This window comes from Crocodylus siamensis, chromosome 2 (genome assembly GCF_052110815.1).
Source record: "Crocodylus siamensis isolate JL-2025a chromosome 2, ASM5211081v1, whole genome shotgun sequence".
NCBI classification, from domain to species: domain Eukaryota; kingdom Metazoa; phylum Chordata; order Crocodylia; family Crocodylidae; genus Crocodylus; species Crocodylus siamensis.
The window spans coordinates 248,940,407-248,953,386 of record NC_143396.1 but is presented as its reverse complement, the minus strand read 5'-3'; the positions used below and the strand labels follow the sequence as shown (position 1 = coordinate 248,953,386).

The window sequence follows — 12,980 nt, the reverse complement described above, 5'->3', positions numbered from 1 at the left end:
CAAAGTTAAAGCTATTTTGCTGCATTTGTATTGCTACAAGCTTGGGCAGACATAATAGTTACAGATTCTGAGCAGCAGCAACTGTCTCTCTTCTTCTGAAGCCACTAAAAGTGGATGTTGTTGGTACTCTGTCCTGTATGTTTCAGGAATTTCAAGCTGCTGAAATGCATTAAATTTAGTTGCTAGATCATTGTCTCACTTTGAAAAACCTCCCCATTCTTTCAAACATTATATGCATCCCAGGACTGGAAAGGCATCTCATTTCTCTGTCAGGATAAAGAAGGTATATTCAAACCTTTTTCGTCTCTTATGAAGGCAGTCATTTAAAATCAAGTCTTGGAATCATCCTGGTATAATTTCATACCTAAGCAGCAAAGTCCAACAAGCAGGACCACTAAGAACTGATGTGATGGTGTACACCAATAATTTCTCTGAGTGGCATAGGAATAGTTTCATTTTTGGTATGAGTTCTGGACATTGTACATCTTGGCAGGACAGCCAGTACAAACATCAAGAAAGTGACATTTGTAATCAATCAAAGGCTTTGTATACACATTCACATTATCCAGGACAACTCTCCCAGGTTTGTGTTCCTAGGAGAAAAACTGACCTGTACAGAAGTTCAAACAAAGTGCCTTCAGTGAGGATGCTGGGTTGCCAGGGGTCCTTAGAGCACACAGCCCAGAAGTGAGTGTAGGCAGGAATCATTAGGGTTGTTGAAGGTGGGCGCAGATTGTGTGCTGTGCACAGTGTTCTCTAGCCTTCCTCTCCCCTGTGCTGTGTTCCAGCCCAGCTGTGGCTGGGCAGGGGTGCCGGGAAGCATACAAGCATATTCCAAGTGCTGCAGCATGATTCAGGCAGGAAACAAACCAGGAGTAGAACATGCCTCCTAACTGCTTCAGCACTGAGCTTTTCCAGCCTGAAGCACTCAGGGTGGTGTGTTCTGCTTCCTGCTTGACTGGGACTGACACATTGCATCTCCCCTTGCGGGAGCGAGAAAGAAAAGCAAACAGCAAAGCACACTGGCTGCTTGTAGAGAAGTTCTGTTTTCCAAGAGAGATTCTCTGGGGAGCCACTTCATTTGGGTTGTTCCCGAGTTATCTTTCTCCCAAACTGGCCATACTCTGAGAGAAAAATTATGAACTTCTGTACACTCGTGGTTTCTCCTGAGAGAAACCTGGAGAAACTGAATGTCTGTCCAAGCCCAAAGTATGCACCCCAATTGATCTTGTAACCTGTTTAGTTGATGTGCTTGATGCTGTGGTAAGTAGAGAATAACGAACAAGTTTCACCAACAGGTCTGCAGCAGCTGAAGTTCTTATTTACACACACTTAGAGAAACTTTTAGTACAAATAAGAAACTTCTCTATAATAATATATAAATGTATTGTGTTATATACCTCCAGTACAGTAAAATCTCACGCATCTATGTATACACAAAATGTACTAGTGGATTGATATTTTTATTTATTTATTGTGAATCGCAACAAATCAAATAAATATTCCCAAATGCACTGAGAAATTCTACTTGCTGTGTTGGCCAGGTATATTTTCTTTCATGTTTTAAGAAAAATAAACCTGATATCTGTCTTCTATTTGGAACTTTTTTGGTCATTCAGTTCAAATTCACAGCATAGTCATGTCACTATTCAAGAGATTGTATCATATATCAGAACTGGCACTGAGCTGGAGCATGGCTGTCCTGGAACCAAGCAAAGTTGATATTGATATTGAAATGCTCATTGTGGAGCGTTGTTGTATATCCAGTGCTTAAAGATTACAATTTCCTTATCTTCTGCTTTCTAAATTTTCACTATTGCTATTCATTTGTGGAATTTTTATTTAGCTTGGTGTGTGTTTTTTGTTTTTTGGTTTTTTGGTGGGGGGCGGTGAGGGCGTTATTCCTTTTTTAATGGCCAATCAAGACTTATTTTCCATTCCCTTTAGAATTAAAAGTAAACATGTAGCTCACTGATATTCATTACGGTTCTGGCAATGTGGACAGAGCCATAGGAATATAGAGACAGTAACACAAGGCCCTATGCTAAGTGGTGAGGGCAGCCAGTTTTGGAAATGACCTCTATCTCCAAAATATAGTAATGCTAACCATCATTTTAAGGCACACTGTGTGGTTACAATACGGCAGTTCTGTGTGGCTTCCTTGAACTGTTGAAGCCTTACAATAGACAGGAGTGGTTTTGTACAATGGATGTCCTCCCTGAAATAGTTCATCCTCCAGTTTGAAGAGAGCCTTTAATATATGAGAGAAGAAACTAGTACAAACGTGTCTTTAAAGAAGGCTATGTGATAAGTTAATGTTTCTATGCAGACTTAAATCTCTCATAGTCTTTCAGAATTTCTGACCAGATTGCTGAAAACATTAGCTAGCTTTAAACTAATTAATTTCTCCCTTCTTTTTTTAGGTTTTTATAATCAACTCTTCAAATATATTCTTTCTTGAACCTGCAAATGAAATGAAAAATCTTCTGGATGAGCACACTGATATGTGTAAACGCATTCTTAATATCTACCGTCACATGGTGGTGCAAGTAACAATGGACAAGAAAACTTGGTAAAAAAACTCATATTTTAATCTTAAAAATTAATAAGCAAACCAAAAATGGACTTATTAAAAATAAAATAATTTTAGTGGGAATTCTCCAAACCTTGGAGGTGACAAGCTCTTGGAGTCCCCCTGAAAAACCATTCAGATAGGCCTAATTATTATGACAGGTACCCATGGACAGCAGCAGCCTAGCTGGAAGATGAGTGGCTAGTGGAAGGAACAGGGAAGCCCTCTGTATGAAAAGTTATTGGGAGAGGTATTGGTTAGATTTGAGAAGCAGAAACAAGCAGCTGCTAGGATCCTCCTCCAGAAGTACTGAAACAACTGAAGGCAGACTCCTGCTCTGATTGCTGACTCAAGACCTGTAGGGAGAGGAAAAGGGTTTTCAGTGTGTTGCATTTGAGGGTCCAAATGGATTCTCTATGAAGACCATGACATTTTCTGATCTGACCTGCATTTGGTAAGATAGAGACCATATGTCTTGACATCCCATTCTCTGTCCTCAAATCTGCTAGCAGCTAGACTGGGTACTTCCTGGCACAGGACAAGAGCTGAGTTGCACTAGCTGGGGAAGCCAGCTTCACCACTTGTGGAGGAGTTACAGTTGGGTTTGGATACCAGGTCTACTACTAATCTAGCTGTTTTATGATGGTGGTTTCGTCCCCCTCCTCCCCCTTCACCAGGAGTGTTTGGGTTTGCTATTACCTATGACCCACTGCAGCTTATTTTTGAGGAGGAGGTGCTTGAACTTCTTCAGTTCTCTTCTGCTCCACTGTTGGTGCCCCAACAGGTCTTGTCCAATTGTTCTAGCATTTGATAAATGAAATTTCCAAAAGTGTCTGCCATTCAAACTGTTTGCCTGTAGCAGCTATGATGAGAGAACAATGCACAGATCCTTTTCTGGTATCCCCATTTGGGTGGGACTGGAGTGATATTAATCAGAATATGCAACTATGTTTACATGTCTAATTTCTTTCATTGTTTGAGTTGTGTTTGGTCGCTTGCCAATGTCTCCAGAGTTCTTGGTAAGTAAAGTTAATAGCACTTGACAAGTGAAATCTGTGGTTGTCTTAGCTTCCTAGTGGAAATGTGGGAGTAAAATTAGAGATCTATCAATACAGTTAGTTATCAATAGATAATTATTTATTGATAATGAATTGTAATTTTTCATTTCTGTGTAGCATTTTAAAACAAATTCTCAGCTAGTGCTACTGAACTCTGACTACAAATAAGCCACTCTTTAAAAGTGATAGAACATATTTATTTGGCATTATCACGATGCCAAACACTGTTTTGGTGCAAAAATGTAGTCCATGCAAAGGTTAGAAACATTAATCTAATTACCATATTTACTTTAATCTAAGACCACCTTGAATTAAAGATAACCCCCCCCCCCCCCCCAAGGAAAATTTCTGTGCTTGGAAAATTATAAATTTGTTCTGATTTTTTCCATGTATTGCATCTACATATTGAGTGGCTGTCTTAAATTCATCCCCCAAAGCAGGAGCTAGAGCAGGGGTGGGCAATTATTTTGGGTGGAGGGCTGCTTACTGAGTTTTGGCAAGCCATCGAGGGCCGCATGATAGGCGGCCTGGGGCAGATGAATATTACTTTTCTAATTTTTTTAAGGGCCCCTCAGGCTGGATAGAAAGGTCTGGCAGGTCGCATCTGGCCCCCAGGCTGCATTTTGCCCACCCCTGAGCTATAGGCCAGATCCCTGCCCCTTGCCTTCCCTGACTGTCCCCCCCCATGCCTATCCTGCTGTAGCCTGTCATTTGTATCCTGTCTCCTCTTCCCCCCCACCCCGTGCCTGTGCCTACCCCCTTGTTGCCTGCCTGCCCTGCCCCTCCCCCCCATGCCTGCCTGCCCTTCCCCTTGTCTCCCTAATGCTCTTCCCAGCCATGTACTGTGAGTCTTCCCTGCAGTTCCCCCACCATGCACCCATCATCCCATGCTTCATGAGCTACCTTAGTCCAGGACAGGCAGCAGCTCAGCTCCAGGCTGGCAGTTTTAAGATGACTTTTCTTTTCCTCACAGTGATTGTTGGGGGGGGCTCATTTTGGATTTGAGTAAATATGGTAAAACTTTAACATTTAAGCCCTTTGGGAGCAGGTGATAAGGCTTAGCACACTTGAAAGGGAACTAGAGGAAATAGACTTCAGAAAATATGAGACAAGAATGGTAGACTTCTTAAAATACAACATGTAAAGCTTTTTTGGACTTTTATCCTCTATATTAAAAAAAAATGTATTTCTAGAAAGAAACAATGTGAACTGTCTTCTATAATAAGGAACCTAGTTTAAATATATACTCAAAAATAACTCTGATATTTTTTACAGGGAACAGATGCTGCTTGTGCTGCTCCGGGTCACAGAATCTGTGCTGAAAATACCACCGCCAACTTTCCTGCAATACTACGGAAGAAAAAATTCTACTTTAGCAGGAAGACTCGCAGGACCTCTTTTCCAGGTAATTAAATACAAATTTGATATGAATTTAACTAGATCAAAAAAACTAGATGTAACAGAAGTAGTTGACCCATTTGCCATCCAGGACCAAATTTGAGAAGTAATTGATACCTAAATTACAATATTGAGAAAGTTGCAGATTAAAGGACCTGTGATATCTAGTATGACTATTTATATGTAGTAGCAGGCTGACAGCTATTTTTGTCAGTCACTCAGAAATGCTATTTTTGCATTTAGACTTGAGTTTAATATGTATAACAGAAAGAGAGCTTAAGTAATGCTGTTAGTAGCTATGCCCTGAAGAATTACTCTCCTCATTTAGCTAAAACATACCTGTTCCCTAACCCTTTTATAACTTCATTGACAAGATCATTTTAGATACAGAAGTCATGCTTACTCTGTATTTGTTCGTACATCTTCACTCCATGGAATAGATATCACTGCAGCTTTTCTGTAGTGTTTAGAACAGTGGTTTCATAGTTTCATAGTAGGTCGGGCCAGAAGGGACCTGAGCAGATCATCAAGTCCAACCCCCTGCCCTGGGCAGGAAAGAATGCTGGGATCAAACGAACCCCGGCTAGGTAATTGTCTAGCCTCTTTCTGAAGATCTTCAGGGTAGCAAACAGCATCACTTCCCTTGGAAGTTGATTCCAGATCCTAGCCACCCTGACTGTGAAGTAGTGCCTCCTGATATCTAGCCTGAATCTACTCTCGGTCAACTAATGGCCATTGTTCCTCATTACTTCCGGTAGTGCTCAGGGGAACAGGGACTCCCCAATAGTCAGCTGGTCCCCCTTTGCCAGTTTGTAGACGGCCACCAGATCCCCTCTCAGCCTTCTCTTGTGGAGGCTGAACAGGTTCAGGTCCCATAGCCTCCGCTCGTAGGGCCTGCCTTACTGCCCCCTGATCATGCAAGTGGCCCTTCTCTGGACCCTCTCGATGCTGTCCACATCCTTCCTGAAGTGCGGCATCCAGAACTGGATACAATACTCCAACTGCGGCCTGACCAGTGTCGCATGGGGGGGAGGATCACCTCCTTGGACTTGCTCGTGATGCATCTGTGGATGCATGACAAGGTGTGGTTAACCTTCCTGACCGTGTCCCCACATTGGCAGCCCATGTTCATTTTTAATCAATAATGACACCAAGATCTTTTTCTTCCTCTGTGCTGAATAGAAGGGAGTTCCCCAGTCTGTAGGTATGCTGCTGGTTCTTCCTCCCTAGGTACGGTACTTTGCACTTTTCAGTATTGAATCCCATCCTGTTCTCATCCGCCCACCCCTATAACCTGTCTAGATCTAGTTGCAGCCTGTCCCTCTCCTCCAGCATGCCCACTTCTCCCCACATCTTAGTGCCATCCGCGAATTTGAACAAGCTGCTTTTCACCCCCCTCGTCCAAGTCACTGATGAAGATGTTGAACAGTGCAGGCCCGAGGACTGAGGTCTGGGGGACCCCACTGCCTATATCTCTCCAGGTTGAAAAAGACGTGTCCACCACCACTCTCTGGGTGCAGCCCTCCAGCCAATTCGCAGCCCATCTGACCATGTAGGCATCGATGCCACGCTCGCCTAATTTCTTAATGAGAATGGGGGTAAGAGACCGTGTTGAACACCTTCCTAAAGTCTAGAAAGACTGTGTCCACTTTGACACCTACATCCAAGGATTTTATGACCTGGTCATAGAAGGCCACCAGGTTGGTTTGACAGGACCTGCCTCAAATGAACCCATGTTGGTTGCCCCTAAGCATGATCTCCCCTGCTGGCCCCTTGTAGATGCACTCCTGGATAATTTTCTCAAAGAGCTTCCCCAGGACTGAGGTAAAATTAACGGGCCTGTAGTTTCCTGGGTCCATCTTCCTTCCTTTCTTGAAAATGGGGACCACATTGGCCCTTTTCCAGTCCCCTGGCACCTTGCCAGAGCACCACGAGTGTTTGTAAAGCCATGCCAGGGGTCCTGCAGTGGCCTCTGCTGATTCCTTCAGCACTCTGGAGTGGAGATCATCAGGACCTACTGATGTGAACACGTCTAGACCCACCAGAAGTTCCCTGACTAGGTCCTCACTGACCCTGGGCCTGGCAGCACCTCCCCTCATTCCGGACGGGGTTGCCCCGGTCCCTGCTCAGAAAGATGGAGGCAAAGATTCCCAACCTTTTTTATACTGTGGACCAGCATGGGAGCAGGACGGGATGCAGAGCCAGCTGCCTCTCCAGAGCTGCCCTGGCTCCCTGCTTTAACCCCTCATGTGACTGCTGGCAGCGGAAGCCACTTGCCAAGGCAGACAGACGGGGCTCTGATCGGGGGCTCGTACCACAACCCAGCAGCCAACCCTTCCCAGTGGTTGGGAACCTCTGGTTTAGAACCTGGAGTACAATGCAGGCTGCTTTAAAACATCAGTGGGTAACCCAGGCAGCAATTTAAATTGTATAATTTTATTGGCAAATCCTATACATTCTTATGAAAATGAATTAAGCACTCCTGCTACTTCCTCTTGGAGCACTGAGCCTCAGTGTGTGACTCGGTTAGTATCTAATTAAGGCTAGTTAAATTGTAATTCAATGTCCTGCCACAAGCAGTTTATCAAGCACCTCTCTGCATTTGGTCTGGCAGTTTCTTAAATTACTTAAGTACTCTCTACCCAGACCTGCTATAAATTAGGCAGACTTTTGCACACTACAGAGTTTTAACTCCATGCTTAAAGCTCCCCTATGGTGATAGAACCCAGCAAGGTTTCTGCTGCCATCTTGCAAGATTAGCCAACCAGTGGGCATTTCAGAGAATTATTTATCAACTAAGTCTGCCATACGTGGCCTAGATTGTACCAAGATTCCAAATGAAGACTATTAATTGTACTCTGGAAAATGGATTATAAACAGTAAAGGTGAGATCAGTCATTTTTCTTTACAAGGAAGTCAGTTTGCTGACCCGTTAGAGACACCTGTTGTTAGATGGTTATAACTTTTCCTTGTGAGAAAACTAGTCTTTTTTTTGGTGGGAAAGTGGAGTATTAATACTGTTCCTTAAATCAGGCCAATATCAAATTAATTTTAAGTATGTTTTATGGAGTAGACTCACATGTGACAACAGACTAAAATTATTTAGCAGCTCAGAGTTTCAATTCAATAAAGCGTTGTTATGGTCTGGTCAAGTCCTCCCTTGTACAATCACCATTTTGTTGCAAGTGATTCAGTTGTTGGACCCTGAATGTTTCTAAGCAGCTTTGTACTGTGTGTCTAGCTTTGGATCTTCAAGGCACACTTCTGTCTTAGTATCCTCATATGACACCTGTTGTTTGACTCTGCAACCCAGCCATCTCAGGCCTTGTCACAGACCTCCAGGCACCTGCCACCAGTTGGCGTATGAATGCTTTTCTGGAGTTTTATTGCCATAGGCACTCTTTGGTTGCAGTTTTAATTCCTTTGGGCACAGCATGGTAGGAAAGCAAAGAATAAGCCTTAGCAAAGACATTTCTTACCCACAGTCATATTGCTATTTAAAAAAATTCAAGAGTGACACATTATGGGGAAGGAGAAGCAAAAGTCCTAAAATTCACCCTGTACTAGTCAGCTCTCAATCCATCTGCAGTGCTTTGTTAGGATTTCCAGGTAGACGAATTCCTTCTGCCACTTTCTCTTTCCCCCTCTTCCTTCCCTGTGGTCATGGTCATCTCACAAAGCTTCAGAGCAGCTAATTTTCCTAAGTGTTCTCTCTATTTCCAGCTTGAAAAAGCTAAGCCTTCCAAAGTTAGGCTTCTACCTGAGCAGAAAATTCACGGTTCTAAATCGGGTGTCAGCACTCTATGGCTAATGAGCCAGAAATGGCCCACAAGAGTCCAGTCCTGCATGGGACAGCACAGAGGTCGGAAGCATACAGCTGCGCTGTGCTGCTCATCCCCTCTGCAGCAACCTTCTCTGCAGCCCTCCCTGCTGTTGTCTTATGTCTGTGTCTACCCTTGCTGCAGAATTTGTGCCTCTCCATTACCCATGGGGTTGGGGATCAGCAGCAAGTCTAAGTGCAGGCAACTTGGGTGCTCCTGGGGGGTGGAGATTTGAGGCCTACAGCAAAGGGCTGAATTGGAAACAAAGACCCATGGCAGCAAAACATTGCCCAAACGCTGTTCTAAGGAGTAGGGCCAGTAGTAGAGTCATTCAAAGTTGGTATCACATATCGCTGTTACAAAGTCTTCTCTGTGCACGAAGTTTGGGGAATATCTCACTATTTTTGAAAAGAGAAAGAAATAAGCTATGAAGGGAGTCCAAACTACACTAAAATAGTCATATAAACCTGTTTAATATTACATTTAAGTTATGAATGTCTGTTATGAATCATAGATGCAGTTAACTATGTTAGTTTGAAGTCAAGTAGAAGGCAGGGTAGGTATGCACATTGTAGACTGGCTAAAGTAGATATATAACACAAGCTTTTTTGGGGTAGAGCTTATTTCATCAGATGCTGTCTGATGAAGTGAGCTCTGACCCATGAAAGCTGGAGAGTGCGAGAGCTCTACTTCAGTTAGTCTATAAGGTACAAATCTACCCTGTCTTTTATGAATCATACCAGTCTGTTTCTACAGCTAAATAATTTAACATACTGCACAGCTATGAATGGGAATAAAAGCATCATAAACAAATGCTTAATCACATGAGAATCCATTCACAATTTGTGCATGAGTATTGCAAAGAAGGGCATTATTAGCACTGCATAGAAATATCTGTGACTGATAGAGAAGTTATTTCTGTTTTAAAACCATAATGTTTGAATGCTTTTCTTTTGCCTTATGTTGGGAAGCCAACTATTATCACTTTAATTATTTATTCTTTTAGACACTTATAGTAGCCTGGATCAAAGCAAATCTAAACGTGTACATCTCCCGAGAACTTTGGGATGACTTGTTGTCAGTAATGTCATCTCTGACGTACTGGGAAGAGCTGGCCACTGAGTGGTCACTGACTATGGAGACACTAACTAAAGTATTAGCTAGAAACTTGTATAGCCTGGACCTCAGTGACTTACCATTGGATAAATTAAGTGAACAGAAACAGAAAAAGCACAAAGGCAAAGGTAAGAAAAAACTTATTGTTTGACTGATTTTTAATTCAAGCTGGGAAGGTGGGACATTATGAGCACACAGTCCTGTATACATTTGAGGAGGCAACATGGCCTTATGGATGGAACACTGGACTGAAACTAGGGAAATCTGTGTTCCCTTCCTAGCCCAGCAATTGACCTAATGAATGTGGTTTCTGGCCAATCACTTCTGTGTATCAATTTCCATATCCTTAAGACTGGGATAATGTTATTGATCACTTTTGCAAAATGGTTCGAGATCTGATGATGAACAGCTTTATTACAGGCTGGTACTATAGATAGAAATCTGTAATGAACATGCAAAAATCATGGTTTTTTTCCTACTCTGCTTGTTGTCTTACAATTCTGATTGATATGATTGTTCAAAAGAAAGAGGAAGATGCTTGTTTATAAAAACTCTGGATATTAATGAGAAATTATATATTCTGATATTTTCTTCCCTTTGGGAGGGTAGAGATGCATGTTCCTGTTTTCCTTTAATATTAAACACATTTTTCTCCACGTCCAAATTCTGCTTCTGAGAATTGGCGTACTGCAGAGGTGCAAGGATTATGTTGTTTTCATTGTTGTTCTGTATCACGTAGATGGGAGAAACGCAACATATATTCTTAAACTTGTCCATTAAGATTACTCCGGAGCTTGCCTTATCTGTCTTTTACAGTCTTCTCAGGCCCCATTAATCAGCAGGGATCCTGGTTTTCTTCTGTTTAACACCCCCCCCAAATTCTCTGATGTTTAAAAAGCACAAATCCCACCCTCTAAAATCCTCTGAACACTACCCCCCTCCCCAAAATCTGCATTTTCCAGTGATTAAAATGAAATGCCACTATAGAGAGAGATCGATTGATTGATCGATTGAATAGTACGGGTTCACTGATAGAGATTTTGGGGGCTGATACCAATAGCTGATGTTTAAGGAGGCATATCAGCCAATACTGATCTGTCACTGGTACGTGTTGTAGGGCTTCGGCCCCTTCTCGATAGGTGCCTTGCCGCCAAGTGATGTCAGGGTGAGATCGGGCTCTGGTGCCACCTAGATGGTTCGGGTGCTGCTCCTACTTGCCTATCAGATCTCTGTTCATTATTGGGGAGGCAGTTCCCTGCAGGTGGGCCTAAGCCGAAGGGGTCTCTACCCTGGTCTTTCTTCGTGGGGCTCCAACCTCCCCTTTATCCCACCCTTACCACATCCACGGCCTGGGCAAATGCTGCACCCCGTAGGTCTTCCCCTGGATGATCTTGCCTCATCCATGCCGCCCGCCTCGAGACGGGTCCGGTATTCCCGAACATCAAAATCTTCCCCGTGGTCAGTCCCTCAACATCAGGTCAGCTCAGGCAACTAAACCTGCCCCAGCTTGGGGCTAATTGTAACTAAAAACTCAACTGAAAGTGTCCAACATCTGCCAACGGGCTCCTAGGATTCCATCTCCCAGTGCCCACTCGGGGCAGTGGGGATGGGGAAGGGGCTCATCCATCCCTTCCCTCCTAGTAGTTGTTGGGACAGGCAGCCTCCCCGTGCCCCACCCTGGTCAGTCTTCCCAGCATGACTGCCTCTGGGTCCCAGCTGACCTGTAGTCGGTTTCCTGTTCCCTACAACTGGTGGGGCTCGTAGTTCCCATGCAAGGCTGCATAGCCGCCTGCACCTTCCTCCTTGCCAAGCTGCCCGAGAGGTCTAGCAGTTCCCTGCTGCCATTCCCAGCCATAGTACCTGGGCTCCCTAATGGGGCTGTGATGCTGCTCTCGGGTGTTCCTCTGTTCCTGAGGCTTGTGCTCTTCATTCTGTCTGCCGGAGTCCTCCAACAGACGCTCAGCTCCGTTTCCCCACACTCGGGACTTGGGCTTCCTTGCTCTGCAGTCAGCATCTCCCAGCTGGCATCCCGCTCTTCTTCCCCTGGCTGCACAGCTGTGTTCCCAGCTGCTTTTTGAGCACCCCATGCCTCTCCAGAGCCCCGCTGTTTGCCGATTCGCAGGCTTAGGCAACTCCGGAACTGCGGAGCCTGCGTCAGTGTTTCTTCCTGGGTGCCACTCATCTGGACCCCTGCAGTAAGTATCGGGGTCCGTGAGGCAGGGGTCTGGGACGTGTTAAAGGGGCTTTTACTTCCCCTCTCACATGATCCAATATCTGATACAGCTGCCTCCAGATGGTAAGTCTGGTGTGGTGGAAGGGGTGTGGGGGGGCAGATCAACACCCCCCCTGCAGTGAGGGAGGGGGCAGGGAGAGTGGAAAGCACTGCCCAAGGGGGGCATGGGATGGAGGCTTGTGGGGTGGGGGCAGCTCCTGCCACTGCTTGCACCCCAAGAAGGTGGGGCTGGGGTCTTGTGTGTCCCTGGATCTGTGTGACATGGCACGAGCGGCAGCTGCGGGGTGGAGCTGGAGCCAGCACTGCACAGGGCTTTACTTGATGGGGGCTGGGCTCAGAGTGGGCTCTGGCTGTGCTGGGAGGAGTCTGCAGCCACCCCAGATTTCGCCATAGCTCCACTCCCAGCCCTTTGCTGCCGGCCCCTGCCTGGCACAGCCACATGTTTTTCTGGCACTTGGGTGGTGGTGGAGCATTCAGCCAGGGCTGTGGCTGGGAGCAGAGCTACAGTGAAATTCAGGGTGGCCTCCTCCCAGCACAGCCAGAGCCCACTCTGAGCCCATCCCCCTCTGACAACAGCTGCACATCACTGGTACGGCTGCACCCTGCAGTTGCCACCCACCCAGCGCCATGCAGGTCCAGGAGCACATGTGCCCCACCTTCCTGCAGCGCAAGCAGCAACAGGAGCCACCCCCCACATGAGCCACAGCTCAGTCCCATAACCTCCCAACCCACCCATCTAGGCAGCGCCTACCCTTGCCCCTTCCCTCATCACAGGAGGCATT

At 45.2% G+C, this 12,980-nt stretch overlaps 1 protein-coding gene across 7 annotated transcripts in view; it reads left to right on the top strand.

Annotated features, from left to right (window-relative positions):
* The window catches only part of RALGAPA1 (Ral GTPase activating protein catalytic subunit alpha 1), a 219,285-nt gene that overhangs the window by 48,437 nt on the left and 157,868 nt on the right, over positions 1 to 12,980 (top strand). For all 7 annotated transcript variants that reach the window (XM_090033616.1, XM_090033623.1, XM_090033617.1 and 4 more), the window contains 3 exons: positions 2,424 to 2,572; positions 4,906 to 5,035; positions 9,856 to 10,093. In XM_090033616.1, coding sequence (XP_089889742.1) covers positions 2,424 to 2,572; positions 4,906 to 5,035; positions 9,856 to 10,093 — 517 coding nt within the window. The remainder of the gene's footprint in view (positions 1 to 2,423; positions 2,573 to 4,905; positions 5,036 to 9,855; positions 10,094 to 12,980) is intronic.